The following is a 27,446-nucleotide window of genomic DNA, read 5'->3' on the forward strand; positions in this document are numbered from 1 at the left end:
GCTCTACTTTAGGTTGGGGGTATGGTATACAGAGCTCTACTTTAGGTACAATGTATGGTATACAGAGCTCTACTTTAGGTTCAGGGTATGGTATACAGAGCTCTACTTTAGCTTCGGCGTATGGTATACAGAGCTCTACTTTAGGTTGGGGGTCTGGTATACAGAGCTCTACTTTAGGTTCAGGGTATGGTATACAGAGCTCTACTTTAGGTTCAGGGTATGGTATACAGAGCTCTACTTTAGCTTCGGCGTATGGTATACAGAGCTCTACTTTAGCTTCGGCGTATGGTATACAGAGCTCTACTTTAGCTTCGGCGTATGGTATAGACATTACCTTTAAGTCTTTATTTCAATATAACACCTCTATATAACACCTAGGAGGGAGGAGTTCTCGTCTTTGCTCCCTGTCGCCCCCTACTGTATTATACACCAAGGAGTTGGGAGAAGGAAACCACAAGAACAACACACACACTGACATGAATACGTCTCGTCATCCGGAGCCGCAGAGACAGATTTATTTTAAGAAGGAATCAATACAAAATACATAATAGAAAGAGTGACATCACAAGTGCGGAGCGCGGCGTGTCAGAGAGATGTAATACCCCCAATAACCAGTAGTAGGAGCACCACATACTGATCTCAGTCACGAGGGGAGAACCATCTCTGGGCAGGCGGACCATGATAGCTAGATAAGTAATTTGTGCATTCAGTCAGGGGCGTGGAGACTTTTACAACGACTCTGCTCCAATACGGCATGAAATACCTTCCCCCGTTTTATGTACGCAGCTGATACTGGGATCTGTGTCTCCATGGTTACAGACTACAAACCCCGTGTCGTCAGGTGCTGCGGTCATGTGGTTCCGTGTGACTTTAGCCATAATGCTCAGTGGGAGGACGGGACTGTTTTTGGAAGAGGCACCAGACTGACCCGCTGTCCAGGTTTCCTGGTGAACCCCACAAACCCATTAGAGGTCCCGTTTTTTAGAACATGTCCCTTGGGCGGTGCAGGTAGAGGTCGGTCAACATCCCGCTGCAGCGCAATACTCTCTAGGGATCCCGCCCCTTCACCCGTCTGAAGACCCATCAGGATGTCCTTCCAGGTGTTAGCAGGTAGGTTGGCGTGGTCCTCCTGGGACTGTGGACCGATAAGCTTTCCCAGTCTCCTCTTCTGGACTGCTGTGGATTGACCCCTGACCTTGGTAGGGGGCAGGGCCCTGGAGTTTAGGGGTGTCTTGTACCATGGGTGAGGGTGGGACATCATTTTTGGTAAAATGTTCTGCACCGGCCTGAAGGAGAAGAGAAGATAAAATATTATGATGTCTGGAAAAATGTCCAAGTCGACAACAGTCAGTAAAAGCCTGCCTTAGTTATAGTGGTGGGTGTGGCCATTAGCGCTCCTCGGAGGAGGGGCCATGAGTGAGTTTAAACCCGCCCATGAAGACCAAGATTCGAGCTAACCCTACTTCTCTCCTTCTCAGGGCCCTACTGACTGTCTCTATGGCACATCCATGATATCTCCAGGTTCTCATAAGCTCCCGGATGTCCCTCTTTCTTGTTAATGCAGCATTTTGTACTCCAGAGCTGCTCTTCTCTATGGAACTGAGATGAGGAGGTTGCAACCATTGTCAGTGATCTCTGAAGATACAATGCGGAGTCTTCTGGTCACCCAGTCACCTGTTTGGATACACACAGTTCCTGTTACCTGGTTACTAGGACAGTTAGGTCTTATTTGTCAATGCTGTTTCCTTGGGGGAGGAGCCATGAGTCAATATAAGACCACCCACGAGGAACAAGGCTGGAGCTAACCTGACTTCTCTACCTCTGAGAGCTCTAGTGGCACATCCTTGACTTCTCCAGCTGTACCAAGGGGGAAACTTTTTCAGCAATTTGCTTTACAGTAGCTCTAGGTAATTTGGCCATATAGCAGATTGATATACACATACCCGACTTTGGTGGCAGCGTTGGTATAGAGGTTGTCCGCCCCATTACAGAGAGCCATGGATGGCAGCAGAATCTCTCCCTTCTCGGGCCTCACATGGTCTCCCCTTTCCCTTTTCTGGTTGTCACCATTGTTCGGGGGGGCAGACGTCCTGGCCTCCATCTTTTTGCTCTTCCATTGCATAAAGTGACCTTTAAGAAACAACTTATCAGTGTGTGCGGAACTTCAGCCATTGGATGTAACAAGTTGCCCCCAATCACTGACAGCAAGCCGAATCTCAAAAATGACAAAAAATTTTTTTTATTCTACCAGTATTTTATCTAGACGGACATTACCAGGCTGATCCTGAGCCTTCAGCACCGCAGGTGGAGCGGACTCGGATGCTCTGGCAGGTGGAGGCAGCGCAGGATACTTGGCTTTGTTTTCCAAAAACAGCTGTCCGGACCAGAATTTCTTAGGACTAAAAAAAAAAAAAAAAAAAAAAAAAATTAAAAAAATTGTAATAATATTATATATATATATTTACAATTTTAGTATAAAACGTGTCACTTACTAGCGGAGCGACGGCTGCTCGTGGACAGGAGGGGGGAGGGAAATATTCACTAAAATAAAAATTTAAATAGATAAAATTATAAAAAATTTTAAATGTACATTGGAAAAAAGTTATGCTCCCCCTAGTGGTGACTGCAGGTAGCCAGAATGTCATCATGTCAAATAGAGATGGGCGGCCCTCACATCTGTTTTGCGAATCGCCAGCTTTGATTCGAACTTTTATTGGGCCCCAGGGGCCCATGAGGTCACAGAGGGGGCCCTTACATTGGGGCCAATCTGAGACTGTAGGTGCCAAGCAATAGTCCAATATGGCTGGTATGTGGACACAGTATACAGTCCCTCCCCAAACCTGCAGCGGAGGACCCGTCCCGTCCGGTATTACACAGACAAGCCATTGACATGAATGGACATTGTGTAATACCACATTTCGCCTGTGGAGGTGCTGCAGGGAAATGAAACACTTTCTGATCGCTAGACATCCCATCATCTGTTCATTATTAAGGGATCCTTTTAATAAGCTGTTGCCACAGCACCCACCTGACTTGTACGCCCCGTCCCCAGCGCCACGGTCACACTGGTGGTTGGCAGTGTTAGGCCTGTAGGAGTCGCTGACGTCCGGGGTGATGTAGCAGCAGCATGGCTCTAGGACGCTGTTCAGTGGGCACCGCTGGGAAAGCAGGTTTTTTAATAATGGGAGCGGCCGTCTCCAGCAAAAACCTGGGAGAATAAACACAAAATGAATCCATGACCTGGGGGGGGGGGTGGAATGGCGGTAAAAAGAACTTCCCCTTTAAATCACAAAAATAACCACTACAAGAGAGGCCTGAGGAAAGCTGGGTGAGAGCGGGATGCTGGTTGTCAAGCACTTTTTAGTGAAACAGCGCCACATGTGTCTATTGGTTGTATTCGGTATTGCAGGCTGGCTCCACTGAAGTGTATGGGGATGAGCTGCAATACCACACAAAACCAGTACACAGGGGTGGCGCTATTTTGGGAAGATTCGACCATGTTTTTTTTAATCATGTAAAACCCCATTAATATGGGTCACCTTTATGTTGTTTTCATTTACTTGTATTTTGTACATTGAAAGAAAAATGGAAACCATCAACATGCAGGACTGTTGCTGTTGATAGATACGTGTATTGAATTATTAAGTCTATGAGTTATAATCCAGGCTGCAGGGTCAGTAAGGTGTATTTACAAGGGCAGGTAGTTTGCCTCGCACATACAATCTGTACAGTGGAGAAACATTGGAAACCATCAGCATGCAGGACTGTTACTGTTTATGAATATGGATATCTATGAGTTAGAAATCCAGGCTGCAAGGTCAGTAAGGTCTATTCACAAGGACACATAGTTTGCCCTGTGGTTGTACTTTGTACACAGAAGAAAAAAAAGGAAACTATCAGCAATCAGGATTATCTCTGTTGATAGATATGTGAATCTATGAGTGAAAAATCCAGGCTACAAGGTCAGTAAGGTGTATTCACAAAGGCAGGTAGTTTGCCTTGCACATAGAAAAAAAAATGGAAACTGTCAACAAGCAGGATTGTTGCTGTATATAAATATGTGTATCTACGAGTTAAAAATCTGGTCGGCAAGAACAGCAAAGTGTAGCAACTTGTTGACAGTTTCCACAATTCTTAAGCACAGATGCACCAATAGAAACTTGCTGACTGTTTCCAAATTCTAAAGCACATATCCATCAAGAGCAACTTGTTGACTGTTTCCAAATGATAAATTTTGGGGGTATATGTTTCCAAATGATAACATACAGATCTATCAACTACTTGCTGACTGTTTCCACATTCGAAAGCACAAATCTATCAAAATCAACCTGCTGACTGTTTCCAAATCACTGATTTATTACTATACAGAATAAAAACAAAGCAAAATCCACAAACATGCGGGAACAGGCAGAGAGTGGGTGTAGTAGTAGTGCACTCACTATTGGTGATGTCCACCATGTCCTGGTTCCGGGGGCCGGAGTGGGACTGGGGGTAAAAGATGGAAAAACAGAACAATTGTATGTAAATTATACGTCATACTTAGAGGATGATTTGAGCCCCCTCCCCCACTAAGGGTTTGTTTGGAAACACATAGATCTGTAGACACAAAGTGGGAGGAGACTATTTGCAAATGGTTTCACTTTCTCTTTTATTGTAGGCGGGCTGGAGCAGGACAGTGTTAACCCTCTCCTGGCGTGCGGAGTCACCTTGGTGGTAATGACTTCTCCTTTGGCGTTGAACACGAGGTAGATGACGGAGACCTGTCACACAGACACAGACGTCAGACGGAGAGCGGACTCTCTGTATATATATATATATATATATATATATATTACATGAGGCTGCATATACAGTATATAACTAGTCCTCCCTATTTATAGACACAGACTCTCTGGTCTCAGTAAACATTGGTATTGTGCTGCCCTCTAGTGGTCACACTCAGAATAGACTGGGTGGGAAACTGCTCCAAGATTACACTTTTATTTAGTCCAGGTCAGGGGAGGGACAAATGGGCATAAAGAGCCCACATAGTACTGCGATGTAACGCCTAAATAATACTGACATATACTGCCTGAATAAACTGCAGAATCCAAGTATGGTTCTATTATATAGGTTGTAATTGGCAGCACTATATGGTGGTATTATATAGGTTGTACATGGCAGTACTATAGGGCGCTATTATGTGGGTTATACATGGCAGTCCCATACGGTGGTATTATATGGGTTGTACAAGGCAGTAATACCGGTATAGAGTGGTATTATGTGGATTGTACATGGCAGTACAATTTAGTTAGTATCAGTTAGTGGCAGAATTATTTGAACAGAATATGGGATTGTTATTTAGGGATAGTATGTCGGTATTATTTCAATACTAAATAAGAGTAAGATTCAGTACTAATATGGCAGTATTATTTATAGTACATGGGTGTGATTTAGGAATCACATGGCAGTATTATTTACAGTATATGGGAGCGTTATTTAGGAATCATATGGCAGTATTATTTATAGTATATGGGAGTGTTATTTAGGGATTATATGGCAGTATTATTTATAGTATATGGGAGTGTTATTTAGGGATCATATGGCAGTATTATTTATAGTATATGGGAGTGATATTTAGGGATCATATGGCAGTATTATTTATAGTATATGGGAGTGATATTTAGGGATCATATGGCAGTATTATTTATAGTATATGGGAGTGATATTTAGGGATCATATGGCAGTATTGTTTATAGTATATGGGAGTGTTATTTAGGGATCATATGGCAGTATTATTTATAGTATATGGGAGTGATATTTAGGGATCATATGGCAGTATTATTTATAGTATATGGGAGTGATATTTAGGGATCATATGGCAGTATTATTTATAGTATATGGGAGTGTTATTTAGGGATCATATGGCAGTATTATTTATAGTATATGGGAGTGATATTTAGGGATCATATGGCAGTATTTATAGTATATGGGAGTGTTATTTAGGGATCATATGGCAGTATTATTTATAGTATATGGGAGTGTTATTTAGGGATCATATGGCAGTATTTATAGTATATGGGAGTGATATTTAGGGATCATATGGCAGTATTATTTATAGTATATGGGAGTGATATTTAGGGATCATATGGCAGTATTGTTTATAGTATATGGGAGTGTTATTTAGGGATCATATGGCAGTATTATTTATAGTATATGGGAGTGATATTTAGGGATCATATGGCAGTATTATATATAGTATATGGGAGTGTTATTTAGGGATCATATGGCAGTACTATTTGGACACTAAATGTCAGTTTTCTTTCGACAATGCATGGCAGATTTATGTGGACACTATAAGGCAGTGTTACTATATGTTGGCACTATTTGGTAATATTGTAGTGTATGGAAGTATTATTTAAGCACTGTATGGCAGAATTATTTTATGTATGCAGTTTTTGAAATTCTAAAGCTGAAATGACTGGATTTGAGAGAGATCATTTTTGCTTCCGGTTCTCCACCCCTGAATTTTGGTGAATCTGGGACTCTTGGCCACTGTGGGTTAGGGATAGGTATGGGTTATCTAGTGCTCAATGTGGCGGCTTTCAAGGCGGCAGATGAAGAGGATGGCAGGTCGTGTAACACAGTAGTAATGACAGGACCGGGAAGCCTCATCCAGAATACAGACCTTCTTAGCACTCAGGTCCTGGAGGCGAGGCGCCCTCTGCTGTTTGGTCATCTTCTTGGATGCCTTCTGAAGGTTGTGCAGCTTGCGGAGGGAGTTGAGTTTTGCCTGGGAGGATAAAGATCTGTAAATCGTCTGCGTTAACCAATCTCATCTCCCCTGCAGCCCTCAGACAATGATGGGAGTTGTAGTCCAGCAACCCCCCCACAACCCACTGGCAGCCATATTGGTTATAACTCAGCTTTCCTGGACATGGATCACTAGTGTGGGCAGGACTAGGCCAAACAAGATTTACATCTGACAGCACACTCCCATCTCTTACCGGCGCAGACTTTTCCTTCTGCAGTAAAATCCAAGCGACAAATATTAATTAAAAAAACACATTTTTATCGACCAATTAATACAACTACCCCCCCCCCCCAACACAGCAACAATAAAGGGTTAATGTCACTTACAGGGGCCCAAATGACCTCGAAGGCACAACTGCCCCCCAAAAACATGGCAGACAATAAGCTCCTCCCTCCTGCTGGATGGCTATGAGTGGTCACATGACACATCTCCTTTTTCTGAAAGCACAGCACAGCTTTCAATTCTTACAGTGCTCTTAGAAAACGAAAGCTGTGCTGTGATTGGTTGCACAGTTCTTCATCAGGTAAAGGCTCGTCATGGGGGCGGGGCTTAAGTTAGCTTTGAAGTAGGTAAAATAGGGACAATTAAGCCCTGCCCCTGAACGCCAAGGACCGCCTCTAAACTATGTGGAACCGCCCACTTTGGTTCCGATGTTAAAGATGGTGTGCCACGTTACGACACCTGTCATGGCTTCCTCAGGAGTGTATTTATGTTACTTACATACCCGCCTGCTTTCCCTTGACAGGATGCCATGTTGACTTTGCAATAAAGTTGCACACTGTTGAAGGCTCATGTTATTTTTAAAGATAGAAGCAATGCTTCAAGCTTAATGAATAAAATTTCAGAACTACAGTGAAGACTGACACACAGGCAAGGCATCAAAATGTGAAAGGAAGGGTGATAACCACTAGGGGCGCTCTAATAGAAGCCATGATTGGTTGTAACAGGAGATGTTTCTTGTAGTCACCACATCACAGACTGCACAATCACAGCACACACAAAACCTCATGTCTGAAACACGACCTACACGACCTCCGAGGCCGAAATGTGGAGAATCCACAGACTGAATAGGAAGGTTTATAAAAACAAAGAATCCTCCATGATCAGCCCCATAAGACGTCTGGAGGAGATGCAAGAAAGCACTTAGTGATGTGGAAGAAGGCACCGAAGTTAAAGGAGAACTCCAGACATGTCACCTGCAGCTAGTGTTTGAGCCCGGCTCTATTCTAGAGGACGCTGTGGCCGGCTCTATTCTAGGGGGCGCTGCGGCCGGCTCTATTCTAGGGGGCGCTGCGGCCGGCTCTATTCTAGGGGGCGCTGCGGCCGGCTCTATTCTAGGGGGCGATGCGGCCGGCTCTATTCTAGGGGGCGCTGCGGCCGGCTCTATTCTAGGGGGCGCTGCGGCCGGCTCTATTCTAGGGGGCGCTGCGGCCGGCTCTATTCTAGGGGGCGCTGCGGCCGGCTCTATTCTAGGGGGCGCTGCGGCCGGCTCTATTCTAGGGGGCGCTGCGGCCGGCTCTATTCTAGGGGGCGCTGCGGCCGGCTCTATTCTAGGGGGCGCTGCGGCCGGCTCTATTCTAGGGGGCGCTGCGGCCGGCTCTATTCTAGGGGGCGCTGCGGCCGGCTCTATTCTAGGGGGCGCTGTGGCCGGCTCTATTCTAGGGGCACCGTATCACCATGGCAGCCGGTATTTTCCTGTGTCAGGCTCCGCCCTCCCTGGTATTTCCCCTCCCCTCCCAGATGGTGCACTTTTGGGTGCACCTATATAAAACCTCATTATTTCTACACTTTTGTTCTATAATTGTAGGGGTTCCTTTAATGATCATGTGACGTCTGGGGTTCTCCTTTAAGTCTTCGCCCAGTCTGTCGCGAGGCTGTATACTGGCTTCAGATATTCGGTATCAATCACATCCAGAACAATCCTGAGCTTTTCATGTGTTTTCTCTTTAAGATATTTTAAATATACTCCAGTCACATCCAAAGCTGCATTCAAATCTGTCCTATACTGGCAGAGAGCCCATTCCCCTGATGGCTGACACCCTGTCTATATTACATTTCCTGCTGTGCACCATTACAGAGCATATCCTGTGCACTAGACTGGAGGTTCTGAATACAGCTTTGGAGGTGACTAGAGTATAATCCTGTAACCTTATAGGCAATAAGAAACCCATTACAAGCCCCTGAGCACGCCACACGCCGTACGTCCTGGTTGTCGGGGCTCGCCTGCTCTGACCAGGTGTATGTTTCTGCGCCCGAGTTCCTCGCGGTTTTTTGAGGTGTTTCTGTCTCTTCCTTAAGACGGAAGAAAAAAGAAAGAAACGAGCAAAGACACAAATCACATCTTGTCACTCCTTAAAGGGGAAGCGAACGTAACACTGGACACTGACAACCACTATGGCCGCCATTATCGCTTCTATCTGAGTTGTCACATGGAGTCTGGGAAAGCTGGGTGACAACCACTATGGTCAGTAATATAGCTCTTAAAGGGGTTGTCACCCAGCTTTCCTAGACAAGTATATGCTTGGCCATAACATGGAGGCTCAGGTGTCACTTACCGTCTCTGCGCTCAGCCGCCGCTCTATGATCGCCGCTCTCGCCTTCTCCGTTGCATTCTCATCTTCTTCCTGATGAAAGTAATGGAGTCACATAGGGGGCGCTCTTCTCCCCAAATCTTACCCCAATATCTGCCAGTGAGGGAAAGCTCATGTTTGATAGTTGGCTGTCCCACTCTTGTAAGTATACGCCATGGCAGAGATGTCAGTACCCCCATAATAGTGGGGTGCCGTGACCAATATGTGAGGTCGTGACAGTGCCAGCAACAATGCCAGCAGTGACAGCCACAGGGCAGACACAATAGTGCTAGACAGTCACCCCATAACAGTGCCAGCCACAGTCACCCCATAACAGAGTCACCCATCAAATGCTAGCCACACTAATATAACAGTGCCAGCAACAAAGCCCCATAACAATAACAGTCACCATAATAGTGCTAGCCACAGCAACAAAGTGACCTCTTAATAATGACAGTCACATGCCCCCTTTACAGTGCCAATAAAAGTGCCCACATAACAGGAATGTCATCAACAAAACCCCATAACAGTGCCAGCCATAGTGCCCAGTCACTCCAAACAGTCTCAGACTATTATTAGTCACAATAATGTCAGTACAGTGCCAGCCAGTGACCCCATAACAGTGCCAGCCACAGAGTGACCCCATAAAAGTACCAGCCACAGTGACCCCATAACAGTGCCAGCCAGTGACCCCATAACAGTGCCAGCCACAGAGTGACCCCATAAAAGTGCCAGCCACACAGTGACCCCATAAAAGTACCAGCCACAGTGACCCCATAACAGTGCCAGCCACACAGTGACCCCATAAAAGTACCAGCCACTGTGACCCCATAACAGTGCCAGCCACACAGTGACCCCATAACAGTGCCAGCCACACAGTGACCCCATAACAGTGCCAGCCACACAGTGACCCCATAACAGTGCCAGACACAGTGACCCCATAACAGTGCCAGCCACACAGTGACCCCATAACAGTGCCAGACACAGTGACCCCATAACAGTGCCAGTCACACAGTGACCCCATAACAGTGCCAGACACAGTGACCCCATAACAGTGCCAGCCACACAGTGACCCCATAACAGTGCCAGCCACACAGTGACCCCATAAAAGTACCAGCCACAGTGACCCCATAACAGTGCCAGCCAGTGACCCCATAACAGTGCCAGCCACACAGTGACCCCATAACAGTGCCAGCCACAGTGACCCCATAACAGTGCCAGCCACAGTGACCCCATAACAGTGCCAGCCACACAGTGACCCCATAACAGTACCAGCCACAGTGACCCCATAACAGTGCCAGCCAGTGACCCCATAACAGTGCCAGCCACACAGTGACCCTATAACAGTGCCAACCAGTGACCCCATAACAGTGCCAGCCACAGTGACCCCATAACAGTGCCAGCCACAGTGACCCCATAACAGTGCCAGCCACAGTGCCAATACCCACACAGCATCCATGACAGTACCACCCACAATGCCCCATAATGGTACCCGCTGTACCGCCTATGTATCTGAACCAGGGTGTTGCCATGACAGAGCCACCATAACAGTGCCAGTCTCAGCGCCACCATAACAGGGTCACAGTGACGCTCTCCTGTGTGACTACACATGACCACCCCCTGGTGGCCGATACTGGTACAGTCTCCATTCAGCTACATAGAATGCATGTAAACCTTCCAGAATGTACAATTTTTTTTTACAAAAACAAAACTAAAAACTCCTCAGAAAATGTGCGAAGTTGTAGATGACGGTACGGCGTAATTACAGGAACCAAATGCCAGGAAAGGTGAGACGGATCAGCCGGTAACATCTCACGTAATCGCCGCCATTATTTTCACGCCGCGTACTTACTGTGACCTTTTCCGTGTTTGATGCCTCTCTGGGGGATTGTAGGGGCAGGACCGAAATAAAATCAGGATCAAAGGAAGCAGCAAAGTGCAAGGATAAGGAGAAGTAAGCAGATAAGCGGCGCCTTGGATGTACCTGGCAGCCGCTTATCTCCCCTACTTGGTATTTGCCCAGTCGGGGTGAACGTCCCTGCGCCTCCTACCTGTGGATCTCGGATCAGGATCCTCTCCGCAGCTTTCCTATGCGAGTCCCTTTCTCTCTTTGACCTCAGCAGCTTTCTTCGTGGCTTGACCTGTCCATTGGCAGAAAAAAATTCCAATATACAGTCACCAGGACAGGAAAAAATTAGGGTAAATCCCACCATTATCTAAGGTGAAATGCTAGTGCTGTTCATCCTGAGCATTCTGGTACATGAATGGAATGCAAGATCGACAGTGAAGACTGACACACAGGAAGTAGAGTAAGATTTTTATCACTCTTAGCTGTCCGTGAGGTACAGACGGGGTCAGAGACAGAGGATACAGGCGTCCACCTGATATAAGAGACCGGAGCACATACCTGACCGGCCAGTTCCATCAGATGGGCGGGGGGACCATTCGAGTCAGAGCTGTCCGATCCTAAGGTGCTGAAACCAACATCGAGGAGTCACTTTACTGTATATACAGCGGAGTACAATCACTTCAGTCTGCATACTCCAGTCACATCCAGAGCTGCAAATTCTGCTACTGGTTCGTTTATCTCTATAGAACATGATCTGCATTTTGGTGATGAAAACCCAAAACTGACCTGGAATCAAGATCTGATAAGACGTCTTCAAGAGTGGATTCAGAGTCCAAGGTAAGAGGGTGACGGTGACCGACCCGCTGTAAGACCATCTCCTCCAAATCTCTCAGACAGGAGTAATACTAGAAAGAGACCAGCAATTCACATGTATAACATAGGGGGCAGTATTACAGTAGTTGTATTCTTGTACATAGGAGTAGTATTATAGTAGTTATATTCTTGTACATAGGAGCAGTATTATAGTAGTTATATTCTTGTACATAGGAGCAGTATTATAGTAGTTATATTCTTGTACATAGGGGGCAGTGTTATAGTAGTTATATTCTTGTACATAGGAGTAGTATTATAGTAGTTATATTCTTGTACATAGGAGTAGTATTATAGTAGTTATATTCTTGTACATAGGAGTAGTATTATAGTAGTTATATTCTTGTACATAGGAGTAGTATTATAGTAGTTATATTCTTGTACATAGGAGCAGTATTATAGTAGTTATATTCTTGTACATAGGAGGAAGTATTATAGTAGTTATATTCTTGTATATAGGAGTAGTATTATAGTAGTTATATTCTTGTACATAGGAGCAGTATTATAGTAGTTATATTCTTGTATATAGGAGTAGTATTATAGTAGTTATATTCTTGTACATAGGAGGAAGTATTATAGTAGTTATATTCTTGTACATAGGAGTAGTATTATAGTAGTTCTATTCTTGTACATAGGAGGCAGTATTAGAGTAGTTATATTCTTGTACATAGGAGCAGTATTATAGTAGTTATATTCTTGTACATAGAAGTAGTATTATAGTAGTTATATTCTTGTACATAGGAGCAGTATTATAGTAGTTATATTCTTGTACAAAGGGGCAGTATTATAATAGTTATATTCTTGTACATAGGAGTAGTATTATAGTAGTTATATTCTTGTACATAGGAGCCAGTATTATAGTAGTTATATTCTTGTACATAGGAGTAGTATTATAGTAGTTCTATTCTTGTACATAGGAGGCAGTATTATAGTAGTTCTATTCTTGTACATAGCAGTATTATAGTAGTTATATTCTTGTACATAGAAGTAGTATTATAGTAGTTATATTCTTGTACATAGGAGCAGTATTATAGTAGTTATATTCTTGTACATATGACAGTATTATAGTAGTTATATTCTTGTATATAGGAGTAGTATTATAGTAGTTATATTCTTGTACATAGGAGCAGTATTATAGTAGTTATATTCTTGTATATAGTGGGTAGTATTATAGTAGTTATATTCTTGTACATAGGAGCAGTATTATAGTAGTTATATTCTTGTACATTGGAGCAGTATTATAGTAGTTATATTCTTGAACATAGGAGCAGTATTATAGTAGTTATATTCTTGTACATAGAAGTAGTATTATAGTAGTTATATTCTTGTACATAGGAGCAGTATTATAGTAGTTATATTCTTGTACATAGGACAGTATTATAGTAGTTATATTCTTGTACATAGTGGGTAGTATTATAGTAGTTATATTCTTGTACATAGGAGCAGTATTATAGTAGTTATATTCTTGTACATTGGAGCAGTATTATAGTAGTTATATTCTTGAATATAGGAGCAGTATTATAGTAGTTATATTCTTGTACATAGAAGTAGTATTATAGTAGTTATATTCTTGTATATAGGAGTAGTATTATAGTAGTTATATTCTTGTACATAGGAGGAAGTATTATAGTAGTTATATTCTTGTACATAGGAGCAGTATTATAGTAGTTATATTCTTGTACATACGAGGAAGTATTATAGTAGTTATATTCTTGTAAATAGGAGCAGTATTATAGTAGTTATATTCTTGTACATAGGAGGAAGTATTATAGTAGTTATATTCTTGTACATAGGAGCAGTATTATAGTAGTTATATTCTTGTATATAGGAGTAGTATTATAGTAGTTATATTCTTGTACATAGGAGCAGTATTATAGTAGTTATATTCTTGTACATAGGACAGTATTATAGTAGTTATATTCTTGTATATAGGAGTAGTATTATAGTAGTTATATTCTTGTACATAGGAGGAAGTATTATAGTAGTTATATTCTTGTACATAGGAGTAGTATTATAGTAGTTATATTCTTGTACATAGGAGTAGTATTATAGTAGTTATATTCTTGTACATAGGAGCCAGTATTATAGTAGTTATATTCTTGTACATAGGAGTAGTATTATAGTAGTTCTATTCTTGTACATAGGAGGCAGTATTATAGTAGTTATATTCTTGTACATAGAAGTAGTATTATAGTAGTTATATTCTTGTACATAGGAGCAGTATTATAGTAGTTATATTCTTGTACATAGGACAGTATTATAGTAGTTATATTCTTGTATATAGGAGTAGTATTATAGTAGTTATATTCTTGTACATAGGAGGAAGTATTATAGTAGTTATATTCTTGTACATAGGAGCAGTATTATAGTAGTTATATTCTTGTACATTGGAGCAGTATTATAGTAGTTATATTCTTGAACATAGGAGCAGTATTATAGTAGTTATATTCTTGTACATAGAAGTAGTATTATAGTAGTTATATTCTTGTACATAGGAGCAGTATTATAGTAGTTATATTCTTGTACATAGAAGTAGTATTATAGTAGTTATATTCTTGTACATAGGAGCAGTATTATAGTAGTTATATTCTTGTACAAAGGGGCAGTATTATAATAGTTATATTCTTGTACATAGGAGTAGTATTATAGTAGTTATATTCTTGTACATAGGAGCAGTATTATAGTAGTTATATTCTTGTACATAGGAGCCAGTATTATAGTAGTTATATTCTTGTACATAGGAGTAGTATTATAGTAGTTCTATTCTTGTACATAGGAGGCAGTATTATAGTAGTTCTATTCTTGTACATAGGAGCAGTATTATAGTAGTTATATTCTTGTACATAGGAGCAGTATTATAGTAGTTATATTCTTGTACATAGGAGCAGTATTATAGTAGTTATATTCTTGTACATATGACAGTATTATAGTAGTTATATTCTTGTATATAGGAGTAGTATTATAGTAGTTATATTCTTGTACATAGGAGCAGTATTATAGTAGTTATATTCTTGTATATAGTGGGTAGTATTATAGTAGTTATATTCTTGTACATAGGAGCAGTATTATAGTAGTTATATTCTTGTACATTGGAGCAGTATTATAGTAGTTATATTCTTGTACATAGAAGTAGTATTATAGTAGTTATATTCTTGTACATAGGAGCAGTATTATAGTAGTTATATTCTTGTACATAGGACAGTATTATAGTAGTTATATTCTTGTACATAGTGGGTAGTATTATAGTAGTTATATTCTTGTACATAGGAGCAGTATTATAGTAGTTATATTCTTGTACATAGGAGTAGTATTATAGTAGTTGTATTCTTGTACATAGGAGTAGTATTATAGTAGTTGTATTCTTGTACATAGGAGTAGTATTATAGTAGTTATATTCTTGTACATAGGAGTAGTATTATAGTAGTTATATTCTTGTACATAGGAGCAGTATTATAGTAGTTATATTCTTGAACATAGGAGCAGTATTATAGTAGTTATATTCTTGTACATAGAAGTAGTATTATAGTAGTTATATTCTTGTATATAGGAGTAGTATTATAGTAGTTATATTCTTGTACATAGGAGGAAGTATTATAGTAGTTATATTCTTGTACATAGGAGTAGTATTATAGTAGTTATATTCTTGTACATAGGAGTAGTATTATAGTAGTTATATTCTTGTACATAGGAGCCAGTATTATAGTAGTTATATTCTTGTACATAGGAGTAGTATTATAGTAGTTCTATTCTTGTACATAGGAGGCAGTATTATAGTAGTTATATTCTTGTACATAGAAGTAGTATTATAGTAGTTATATTCTTGTACATAGGAGCAGTATTATAGTAGTTATATTCTTGTACATAGGACAGTATTATAGTAGTTATATTCTTGTATATAGGAGTAGTATTATAGTAGTTATATTCTTGTACATAGGAGGAAGTATTATAGTAGTTATATTCTTGTACATAGGAGCAGTATTATAGTAGTTATATTCTTGTATATAGTGGGTAGTATTATAGTAGTTATATTCTTGTACATAGGAGCAGTATTATAGTAGTTATATTCTTGTACATTGGAGCAGTATTATAGTAGTTATATTCTTGAACATAGGAGCAGTATTATAGTAGTTATATTCTTGTACATAGAAGTAGTATTATAGTAGTTATATTCTTGTACATAGGAGCAGTATTATAGTAGTTATATTCTTGTACATAGGAGGTAGTATTATAGTAGTTATATTCTTGTACATAGGAGTAGTATTATAGTAGTTATATTCTTGTATATAGGAGTAGTATTATAGTAGTTATATTCTTGTACATAGGAGGAAGTATTATAGTAGTTATATTCTTGTATATAGTGGGTTGTATTATAGTAGTTATATTCTTGTACATACGAGGAAGTATTATAGTAGTTATATTCTTGTAAATAGGAGCAGTATTATAGTAGTTATATTCTTGTACATAGGAGGTAGTATTATAGTAGTTATATTCTTGTACATAGGAGCAGTATTATAGTAGTTATATTCTTGTACATTGGAGCAGTATTATAGTAGTTATATTCTTGTACATAGGAGCAGTATTATAGTAATTATATTCTTGTACATAGGAGCAGTATTATAGTAGTTATATTCTTGTACATAGGGGGCAGTATTATAGTAGTTATATTCTTGTACATAGGAGTAGTATTATAGTAGTTATATTCTTGTACATAGGAGCAGTATTATAGTAGTTATATTCTTGTACATAGGAGCAGTATTATAGTAGTTATATTCTTGTACATAGGAGTAGTATTATAGTAGTTATATTCTTGTACATAGGAGGAAGTATTATAGTAGTTATATTCTTGTACATAGGAGTAGTATTATAGTAGTTATATTCTTGTACATAGGAGTAGTATTATAGTAGTTATATTCTTGTACATAGGAGTAGTATTATAGTAGTTCTATTCTTGTACATAGGAGGCAGTATTATAGTAGTTATATTCTTGTACATAGTAGTAGTATTATAGTAGTTATATTCTTGTACATAGAAGTAGTATTATAGTAGTTATATTCTTGTACATAGGAGCAGTATTATAGTAGTTATATTCTTGTACATAGGACAGTATTATAGTAGTTATATTCTTGTATATAGGAGTAGTATTATAGTAGTTATATTCTTGTACATAGGAGGAAGTATTATAGTAGTTATATTCTTGTACATAGGAGCACTATTATAGTAGTTATATTCTTGTATATAGTGGGTAGTATTATAGTAGTTATATTCTTGTACATAGGAGCAGTATTATAGTAGTTATATTCTTGTACATTGGAGCAGTATTATAGTAGTTATATTCTTGTACATTGGAGCAGTATTATAGTAGTTATATTCTTGTACATAGGAGTAGTATTATAGCAGTTATATTCTTGTACATAGGAGCAGTATTATAGTAGTTATATTCTTGTACATAAGAGCAGTATTATAGTAGTTATATTCTTGTACATAGGAGGTAGTATTATAGTAGTTATATTCTTGTACATAGGAGTAGTATTATAGCAGTTATATTCTTGTACATAGGAGTAGTATTATAGTAGTTATATTCTTGTACATAAGAGCAGTATTATAGTAGTTATATTCTTGTACATAGGAGGTAGTATTATAGTAGTTATATTCTTGTATATAGGAGTAGTATTATAGCAGTTATATTCTTGTACATAGGAGCAGTATTATAGTAGTTATATTCTTGTACATAGGATACAATATGATAGTGGTTATAATCTTATACATAGGGGGCAGTATTACAGTAGTTATATTCTTGTACATAGGATACAATATGATAGTGGTTATAATCTTATACATAGGGGGCAGTATTCCGTGCTCAGTGTTGACCAGAAGGACCTGTTCCATTTTATAAATGCCTTCACCATACGAGTACATTACTCTGAGTTTTTATAATGTAACCTCATAAATGAGACCTTCAGCGTCTACAATATACCGCCATATTCCCAGGGCTGCAGTGGCCAGTAAGGTCACCAGTGAGAACTTAATAGAATAATCTGCAAATGTTGCGCTGTCACAGGTTGTGAATGTTCACAGTACATACAAGTCAGTGTTGTCACTGCGGTCCTCGTCCTCGCAGAACAACATGACTCTACATGTCCTCACCTCTGAGTATCGGGGCCCTGCCTGTAGATTTCCCCAGGGGTCCGGCACACTTACCTTCGTTTGGTCTGGGTCACAATAATCTAACAGCGCGTCGCAGATATGGTAACCCAGTGACTCCAGATCTTTTGTGCTGAAATGGGTTCCACGCCGTTTCCCTGTAATTTATGAAGAACGGAGCTGAATAACAGGGTCACTTTAAGAGTCATGGCTGTAATTCATCCGGACTACAGGGGGCGCTGATTATAATGTTTAGGGATAAAAACATCAAAACAAAAATAAATAAAAAACAAAACAAAAAATTATTCAACAAAGGAGTATTCTGGGTAATATTCTTGGAATCATATACAACTGAATAAAGACTGCCCCCAGTGGACAAGTGTCAGCTTTAATTAAAGGGGTTGTCTGTATTTTTTTTCCTTGCGGACTGGATAAATATCACCCCTCACCTCTCCCAACCAATAAGATATTGATGGCCTAGAGCAAGATTAGGCCATGAAAAAAAAATCCTGGACAACCCCTTTAAGAAAACATTTCTCTAGTGTGCATTGCTAATGTTTACAGTGCTGAGCAGCTTGTAGTGGGCGGGGCTAAGGTGGGATAAACCACACAAGGGTGAGCACTCTGTTCTCTGTACTGATAATGTTTACAATGCTGAGCAGTTTGTAGTGGGCGGGGCTAAGTTGGGATAAACTGCACACAACTGTGAGCACTCTGTTCTCTGTACTGATATTGTTTACAATGCTGAGCAGCTGTAGTGGGCGGGGCTAAGGTGGGATAAACCACACACAACAGTGAGCATTCTGTTCTTTGTACTGATAATGTTTACACTGCTGAGCAGCTGTAGTGGGCGGGGCTAAGGTGGGATAAACCACACACAACAGTGAGCATTCTGTTCTTTGTACTGATAATGTTTACACTGCTGAGCAGCTGTAGTGGGCGGGGCTAAACTGTATACAACAGTGAGCACTCTATTCTCTGTACTGATAATGTTTACACTGCTGAGCAGCTGTAGTGGGCGGGGCTGCAATGTGATTAACAATTTTCCTCTCAGATCTTGTTATGTCACAGTCCTGTGTTGGGATGAAACTGCACACAACAGTGAGCACTACTGTATCAGTGCGTTACTTGTGGCCAGTATCCGGCTTCCACCACCTTTTACATACCCTATATAATAATAATAAGACTTACCCAGTGACGACCCGCAGAAGGTGGCCTCCAGTGTGTAGCTGTTCTGGATGCCCATTTTCCACATGACTACGCGGCCCGTCCCTTCCTTGCTCCTCTGTACTTTGAACTTGCAGGCTGAAAATGAGAACTGAATGGGACATCGGTGAGGACGTGAGCGAGGCCGGACCACCACAGCCCACAACTAAGGCCACGGAAGAATGTATATGATAGGGGGTTGGCTTACAGAGGATTGTCTGTATTATATACATCCCCTTTAAGCACCTCCCCTTCATTGATTACCTTGTCAGGGGAGATCTTGCTGAGCAGTAACGGGAAGACGCGCTCACATAAGCGACTGCCGCCACCTCTGCCTTTACACCCGTACATAAAGATGTTCTGTTTCCTGCTGTGTCCGTGCAGGTCACAATACAGCAGGATCTCCCGCTCCCCCATAACCCTGCAAGAGGGGAAAGGACAAGAAACAAGTCACTGAAAGCTATCATTTCAATCTGTTTGGCAATGGTGTTTGATCTTTATATGCGGTATTATTTGTACTCTGTATCGCGATATCATTTCATCTTTGTATGGTGACATTACTTTTAATCTGTTTGGCGTTATCATTTCATCTTTGTATGCGGTATTATTTTTTAATGTGTTTAGCGATATTACGTGATCTTTGTATGCGGTATTATTTGCACTCCGTATGGCAATATCATTTCATCTTTGTATGGTGTTATTATTTTGACTTGGTATGCTACAATATTGATCTTTGTATGCGGTATTATTTGCACTCTGTATGACGATATCACTTCATCTTTGCATGGGGTTCACATTTTTAATCTGTATGTCAATATTGATCTTTGTATGTTGTATTACTTTGGCTCTGTATGGCGACATTATCTGAACCTGAACTTTGTATGGAGGTATTATTTGGACTATGAGATATGTATTATCTAAGCTAAGTATTATATAGTATTATCTAAAGGGTATTATATGGACACTCTATAGACGTGTTTGGACAGTGTATGGTGATATTATTTGATCGTTGTACTGCGGTAATATTTTGTGTGTGACACATGGCCAGAATTATTTAGTCTATATATAGCAGCATTATTCATATGATAGTATTATTGGAATGCTATATAGCGGTATTATTTCACCTCTGTTTAGTAGTATACACTGAGCTGTATACTACTGGCGGTATTATTCGGGTATAGTATGGCAGTATTATTTAATCAATGTATAAAAGTTAGAAATTGTTGACTGCATGTGATTTTTGTGTAAATTTTCACAGCTTTGTGAAGCTGAGTATATTGGGATTTGTTTACAGCAACGATCGACTGCAGCTGCCAGAATGTGGGATAACCGTGATATATGACGGGTGCCTGATAGCGGGTCTATATGGTGTACTATAGTCACGTCAACTGTTTATGGATATGCCTGAAAAGCCAATGAATGCTGAGGACAAAGGCCCCGGGGAGCCATGACACTGTCTGTACCTCATCTCACCTCATCTTACTGTTATACACAGATAAGAGATAGATAGATAGATAGATAGATAGATAGATAGATAGATAGATAGATAGATAGATAGATAGATAGGAGATAGATAGATAGATAGATAGATAGATAGATAGACAGGAGATAGATAGATAGATAGATAGATAGATAGATAGATAGACAGGAGATAGATAGATAGATAGATAGATAGATAGACAGGAGATAGATAGATAGATAGATAGATAGGAGATAGATAGGTAGATAGATAGATAGATAGGAGATAGATAGATAGATAGATAGATAGATAGATAGATAGACAGGAGATAGATAGATAGATAGACAGGAGATAGATAGATAGATAGATAGATAGATAGACAGGAGATAGATAGATAGATAGATAGATAGATAGGAGATAGATAGGTAGATAGATAGATAGATAGATAGATAGATAGATAGATAGATAGGAGATAGATAGGAGATAGATAGATAGATAGATAGATAGATAGATAGGAGATAGATAGATAGATATGAGATAGATAGATAGATAGATAGATAGATAGATAGATAGATAGATAGGAGATAGATAGGTAGATAGATAGATAGATAGATAGATATGAGATAGATAGGAGATAGATAGATAGATAGATAGATAGATAGATAGATAATAGATAGATAGGAGATAGATAGATAGATAGATAGATAGGAGATAGATAGATAGATAGATAGAAGATAGATAGGAGATAGATAGATAGATAGATAGATAGATAGATAGATAGATAGATAGGAGATAGACAGATAGATAGATAGATAGATAGATAGATAGATAGATAGATAGGAGATAGATAGATAGATAGATAGATAGATAGGAGATAGATAGATAGATAGATAGATAGATAGGAGATAGATAGGTAGATAGATAGATAAATAGGAGATAGATGATAGGAGATGGATAGATAGATAGATAGATAGATAGATAGATAGATAGATAGATAGATAGATAGGAGATAGGAGATAGATGATAGGAGATAGATAGATAGATAGATAGATAGATAGATAGATAGATAGATAGATAGATAGATAGATAGGAGATATATAGATAGATAGATAGATAGATAGGAGATAGATAGATAGATAGATAGATAGGAGATAGATAGATAGGAGATAGATAGATAGATAGGAGATAGATAGATAGATAGGAGATAGATAGATAGGAGATAGATAGATAGATAGGAGATAGATAGGAGATAGATAGATAGGAGATAGATAGATAGATAGATAGATAGATAGATAGATAGATAGATAGATAGGAGATAGATAGATAGATAGATAGATAGATAGGAGATAGATAGATAGATAGGAGATAGATAGATAATAGATAGATAGGAGATAGATAGATAATAGATAGATAGGAGATAGATAGATAGGAGATAGATAGATAATAGATAGATAGGAGATAGATAGATAGATAGGAGATAGATAGATAGATAGATAGGAGATAGATAGGTAGATAGATAGATAATACATAGATGCTATAGGTGCCCCCCCACCTCTTACCGCTTGATCATGTTCCGGGTGAACCATATAGATGGGAATGAGTCCTTCAGCCTGGACCTATAGTTGCGGTTCAGGTCCCTTCCGGCCAGCGAGCAGCGATAGTTCCCCACGATCACTCCGTCCGGGTTTAACATGGGCACCACCTTGAAGATAAAGGCGTCTCTCAGCAGCCGGGCGTCGCTCCTGGAGCTTAAGATGTAGTCCAAGAAACCCTTCATCATCCAGGAGCTGTTGGTCTCCCCGGGGTGGACCCTGGCCGTCACTATCACGGCCTTCTTCGTCTTCTTGGGCTTCTCGGTGGCCGGAGAAGGGTTGGTAATGGTCAATACGTAGACAATGTTACCGGCCAAGGAGTGGCACAGCACTCGGATCTTACAGTAGCCGGAGCGCTCGGGGTCGTTGGCTATGGCCGCCAGGTAATCTTGGAGGTTAGAGTAGGTGTAGGGGTAACAGTGGGCGAAGTAACAGGTGTCGCCAGTGTGCGGGAAGCGGAAGGTCCAGGACAGGGAGTAGTAGTTCTGCCGATCTGCGGCGCCGGGACGGTTCTTGTAATACTTGATCTCGTCCCCGATCCTCCTCCAGCCCACGTCTCGGGTGTTGGCGTCCGTCTCGGAGTACATGAGGGGCCGCATGCCGTGGCTGTACAGACTCGTGGGCTTCATGAAGTTAGTGATGGTAAATCGGTAAGGGACGCCGGCCCTCGTGTTCTGCACCCGGAAATAATACCATTGGGTGTGCCGCTCCGTGTACAGGTCAGTGCGAAGGGTTAACTCGTAGTCGTAGTCGCCGCTGGAGGAAGACATAGGGCTGATATAAGGGGCGGCGGGATAGTTACTGTGTCATTCCAATCCTAGGATATCTCCGGGAACCCTGAACGGCTTACACATAGACAGTCACACAACTTTCCCAAACGTCTGAATGGTAAATCTCGTCAGTGAACAGTAGAATGGTTAACCTGGGAAAGCTGTGAGATATTAGGATTCGTAGCCAGGCAATACTCTAGATTGGCTTCCAGGAAAGCTGTGTGACAACTCACCTGGCCACCCGCACAGCTGCCACATATGTCATCACAAAGCTTTCCTAGACCCCTGAATGGCAAATCTTCCTAGGCAAGTAACAGTACATGGGCTGACGTCTGGGAAAGCTGTGTGACAACTTACCTGGCCACCCACATAGCTGCCACATATGTGGTCACAAAGCTTTCCTAGAATCCTGAATGGCAACTATTCTTAGTCAGGTAGCCGTGCAGGGTTCTGAGAAAGCTGCGTGATAACAAATCTTTATTGCTGCCACATAGGCAGTCACACAGCTTTCCTAGTCCACTGAATGGTAAATCTTCCTAGTAATGTAGCTGTTGACTTTTGGGAAAGCTGTGTGACAATTAACCTGGCCACCCTCGCAGCTGCCACATATGTGGTCACAGCTTTCCTAAACTCCTGAATGGCAAACCTTCCTAGGCAAGTAGCAGTATATGGGCTGACGTCTGGGAAAGCTGTGTGACAACTTACCTGTCCACCCACATATGTGGTCACAAAGCTTTCCTAGAATCCTGAATGGCAAACCTTCCTAGTCAGGTAGCCGTGCAGGGTTCTGAGACAGCTGCGTGATAACACATCTTTACTGCTGCCACATAGGCAGTCACACAGCTTTCCTAGTCCACTGAATGGTAAATCTTCCTAGTAATGTAGGGGCTGACTTCTGGGAAAGTTGTGTGACAGTTGTCACTTATGTGGTCACACAGCTTTCCTAAACTCCTGAATGGCAGATCTTCCTAGTCAGGTAGCCGTGCAAGGTTCTGAGAAAGCTGCGTGATAACAAATCTTTACTGCAGTCACACAGCTTTCCTAGTCCACTGAAAGGTAAATCTTCCTAGTAATGTAGGGGCTGACTTTTGGGAAAGCTGTGTGATCGCCATCCAGACACATCTACAATCACACAACTTTCCTAGATGCCTGAAAAATCTAGTCAGGGAGCTGTATGAGGGTTGATGTCTAGAAAAGTTGTGTGATAACAAACCTATCTTAAACCTAGCTTTCCTAGTCTCCTGAATGGCAAGTCATCCTAGTCAGGTAGCAGCACCTTGGCCAATTTCTGGGGAAAGCTGTGTTATCACCAACTAGGCCCACATACGGTCACTCATCTTTCCTAGACGCCTGGAAATCGTCCTAGTCAGGGAGTCTATTCCTGGGAAAGCTGTGTGATGACCAATCTGTGCACAAGGTCCATAGCCTCAGAGTGTCAGGGCATGCTGTGACTTGTAGTTCTCCACAGCTGGAGACCCCTTGTCTAGACCTTCATGGTTTTAACTCAGCCGGTGCCAGCAGAGCGCGCGGGCAGTAAACATAATATGGATACCCTGAACGGCGCGCGTTCCCGCTGACACGCGAGAGTCCTGTCAGCCTGCGGAGTGACGGCTGCGAGTTACACCATTATTATGCGCAACTACTTACTGAATTTATGGCAATTTATTCTATAAAAAGCAGACAGCGGCCCGAACGACTGGGGAAAGAAAGCCTTCCCGCTGAGAGAATAAAAATGCTAATGCGGGTAATAGATTACTGAAATGGACCCGACCGCCTCCGATACGTGTGCGCCGAATTAACAGGGAAAAAAAACCTGCCGGTGATTGGCTTGGGCTGACAAAGACAACCTCGTCCGTCGTTCTGAGCCCCAGGACGCTCCTGGTCGTGGCGGCCGCCTGACATGAATTCGATTTTTTTATTTTTTTCGCTTCCTGGAAAAAGTTAAGAAAAAGTTGCGATTTTTTTTTTTTTAAGTTCCGGGACTGGCCACTGGGTGGCGCTGTAACACACTGAATCGGGCTCTGCATTTATTTCCATTTTTTTTCAATAATCAGCTGCCAAATGATGTACAAAGCCCAATACATTACCGGGAGAAAACAATCGCTCGCTCGCTGAACTTTCGCTAGACATCTCGTAAAAAAAAGAAAAAAAAAAAAGTTTTCGGAAATCATGGCGGAGGACGCATAGATGGCGAGCGAATCCGGTATTTATAGCATGGCTTTTTTATGGTTTTTTTTGTAGTGTTTTACGTTGATCTTCCATATTGTGCGCATGCCCACAAGCCACGAGCAAGTGGCTGCTTGCACAGTATTGTAAGCGGCCATTTTCTCGTGGCCTGTGGGCATGCGCAGTCTCTCTGCCCAAGGCCTAGAAGTTACAAGCCATCGCCAGAAGAAGAGGCTGAAGAGGATGCTACTGAAGAAGAGGAGGCGGCGCTGGAGAGAGTTCTCTCGCAGCATTGGGGACGCCCCTAGTGCTGTTTGAGCGCTGGGGCCCGCCCCCAGTGCTGCGTGACAGCTAATTTGCATACAACAAGAATCATAATTGTAGGCGAACGGTGGCGCGGAGAAGACGACGAAAGGTAGGAGACGAATAGCCTTTCTTAAGGCTATTCCAACGTGGTACCTACAAAAAATTATGTCTGACTGATAGGATCCCTTTAAACAAAATTTTACAACTTCATGCTTTTACACTGCCACCTATAGGTAACTACTGGAGATGAGCAAACTTGTGTTGTTATTAATCTTCCTAAAATTTCAGGTTTGACTGTACCCCAAATTTTAGGGCGTTTGCGTCCCTGGAGAGCAATATATATAGTTAACCTTGTCCCACTTGCAGTGGCTGATGACAGAGAGCAATAGATTCTGACAGGTACAATGGTGTTGGCTGGTTTCGCGGCCTATCTATAAGCGATGTTGCTCCGTTACTTTATCCCGTATTGTAAAGCAGCAGATAAATGACAATCATGCACATTTCTGTACGCGGCCTCTTACACCTGGACGACTTTCTGCAGATTCCCGCTCTCGAATCGAGACTCGAAGACCAAAGTGTTGTCAGATTCTTCACAGCTGTGCAGAGACGCGGGCTTGAGGGGGCTGCGATTGCCACCCACACGGGAACACATGAAGTAAGACTCCTTCCAACCTACAGAGAGAATACAGAGAGAATACAGGAAACTAAGATGGGAAAATAACGGAGAAGGATTGTGAGAGAGCGAGGAAGAAGATGAGAAGGAAAGAAAGAAAAAAGATGGAGAAGGTGGAGGAGGATCGGCTATGGAAGAGAAGAGGCGGGAAGAGGAATGGAGATGGGGTAGGGTAAAAAGCTAAAAATCAGAGGAGTAGTGTGAGGAGGCAGAGGGGCGCAGGAAAGTAAGAGACACTAGGATACTAAGAGGAGTAGTATGAGGAGGCAGAGGGGCGCAGGAAAGTAAGAGACACTAGGATACTAAGAGGAGTACTATGAGGAGGCAGAGGGGCGCAGGAAAGTAAGAGACACTAGGATACTAAGAGGAGTACTATGAGGAGGCAGAGGGGCGCAGGTAAGTAAGAGACACTAGGATACTAAGAGGAGTGTATGAGGAGGCAGAGGGGCGCAGGAAAGTAAGAGACACTAGGATACTAAGAGGAGTAGTATGAGGAGGCAGAGGGGTGCAGGAAAGTAAGAGACACTAGGATACTAAGAGGAGTACTATGAGGAGGCAGAGGGGCGCAGGAAAGTAAGAGACACTAGGATACTAAGAGGAGTAGTATGAGGAGGCAGAAGGGTGCAGGTAAGTAAGAGACACTAGGATACTAAGAGGAGTAGTGTGAGGAGGCAGAGGGGCGCAGGAAAGTAAGAGACACTAGGATACTAAGAGGAGTAGTATGAGGAGGCAGAGGGGCGCAGGTAAGTAAGAGACACTAGGATACTAAGAGGAGTAGTATGAGGAGGCAGAGGGGCGCAGGAAAGTAAGAGACACTAGGATACTAAGAGGAGTACTATGAGGAGGCAGAGGGGCGCAGGTAAGTAAGAGACACTAGGATACTAAGAGGAGTAGTATGAGGAGGCAGAGGGGCGCAGGAAAGTAAGAGACACTAGGATACTAAGAGGAGTGTATGAGGAGGCAGAGGGGCGCAGGTAAGTAAGAGACACTAGGATACTAAGAGGAGTAGTATGAGGAGGCAGAGGGGCGCAGGAAAGTAAGAGACACTAGG

At 41.4% G+C, this 27,446-nt stretch overlaps 1 protein-coding gene across 1 annotated transcript in view; it reads right to left on the bottom strand.

Annotated features, from left to right (window-relative positions):
- Positions 1–791: 791 nt before the first annotated feature.
- AGBL3 (AGBL carboxypeptidase 3) overlaps positions 792–27,446 on the bottom strand; it is a 60,335-nt gene continuing 33,680 nt past the window's right edge. Inside the window, exons 6-20 of the mRNA XM_075275308.1 lie at positions 26,244–26,394; positions 22,448–23,236; positions 19,694–19,850; positions 19,415–19,541; positions 18,281–18,381; positions 11,999–12,117; positions 11,771–11,837; positions 11,415–11,504; positions 9,349–9,417; positions 6,668–6,772; positions 4,707–4,760; positions 4,440–4,485; positions 3,029–3,208; positions 1,944–2,130; positions 792–1,286 (exon numbers count right to left, since the gene is read on the bottom strand). Coding sequence (XP_075131409.1) covers positions 884–1,286; positions 1,944–2,130; positions 3,029–3,208; positions 4,440–4,485; positions 4,707–4,760; positions 6,668–6,772; positions 9,349–9,417; positions 11,415–11,504; positions 11,771–11,837; positions 11,999–12,117; positions 18,281–18,381; positions 19,415–19,541; positions 19,694–19,850; positions 22,448–23,236; positions 26,244–26,394 — 2,645 coding nt within the window. The 3' untranslated portion in view covers positions 792–883. The remainder of the gene's footprint in view (positions 1,287–1,943; positions 2,131–3,028; positions 3,209–4,439; positions 4,486–4,706; positions 4,761–6,667; positions 6,773–9,348; positions 9,418–11,414; positions 11,505–11,770; positions 11,838–11,998; positions 12,118–18,280; positions 18,382–19,414; positions 19,542–19,693; positions 19,851–22,447; positions 23,237–26,243; positions 26,395–27,446) is intronic.

The sequence above is a fragment of the Leptodactylus fuscus genome, chromosome 5 (genome assembly GCF_031893055.1).
Source record: "Leptodactylus fuscus isolate aLepFus1 chromosome 5, aLepFus1.hap2, whole genome shotgun sequence".
In the NCBI taxonomy this organism is placed as follows: domain Eukaryota; kingdom Metazoa; phylum Chordata; class Amphibia; order Anura; family Leptodactylidae; genus Leptodactylus; species Leptodactylus fuscus.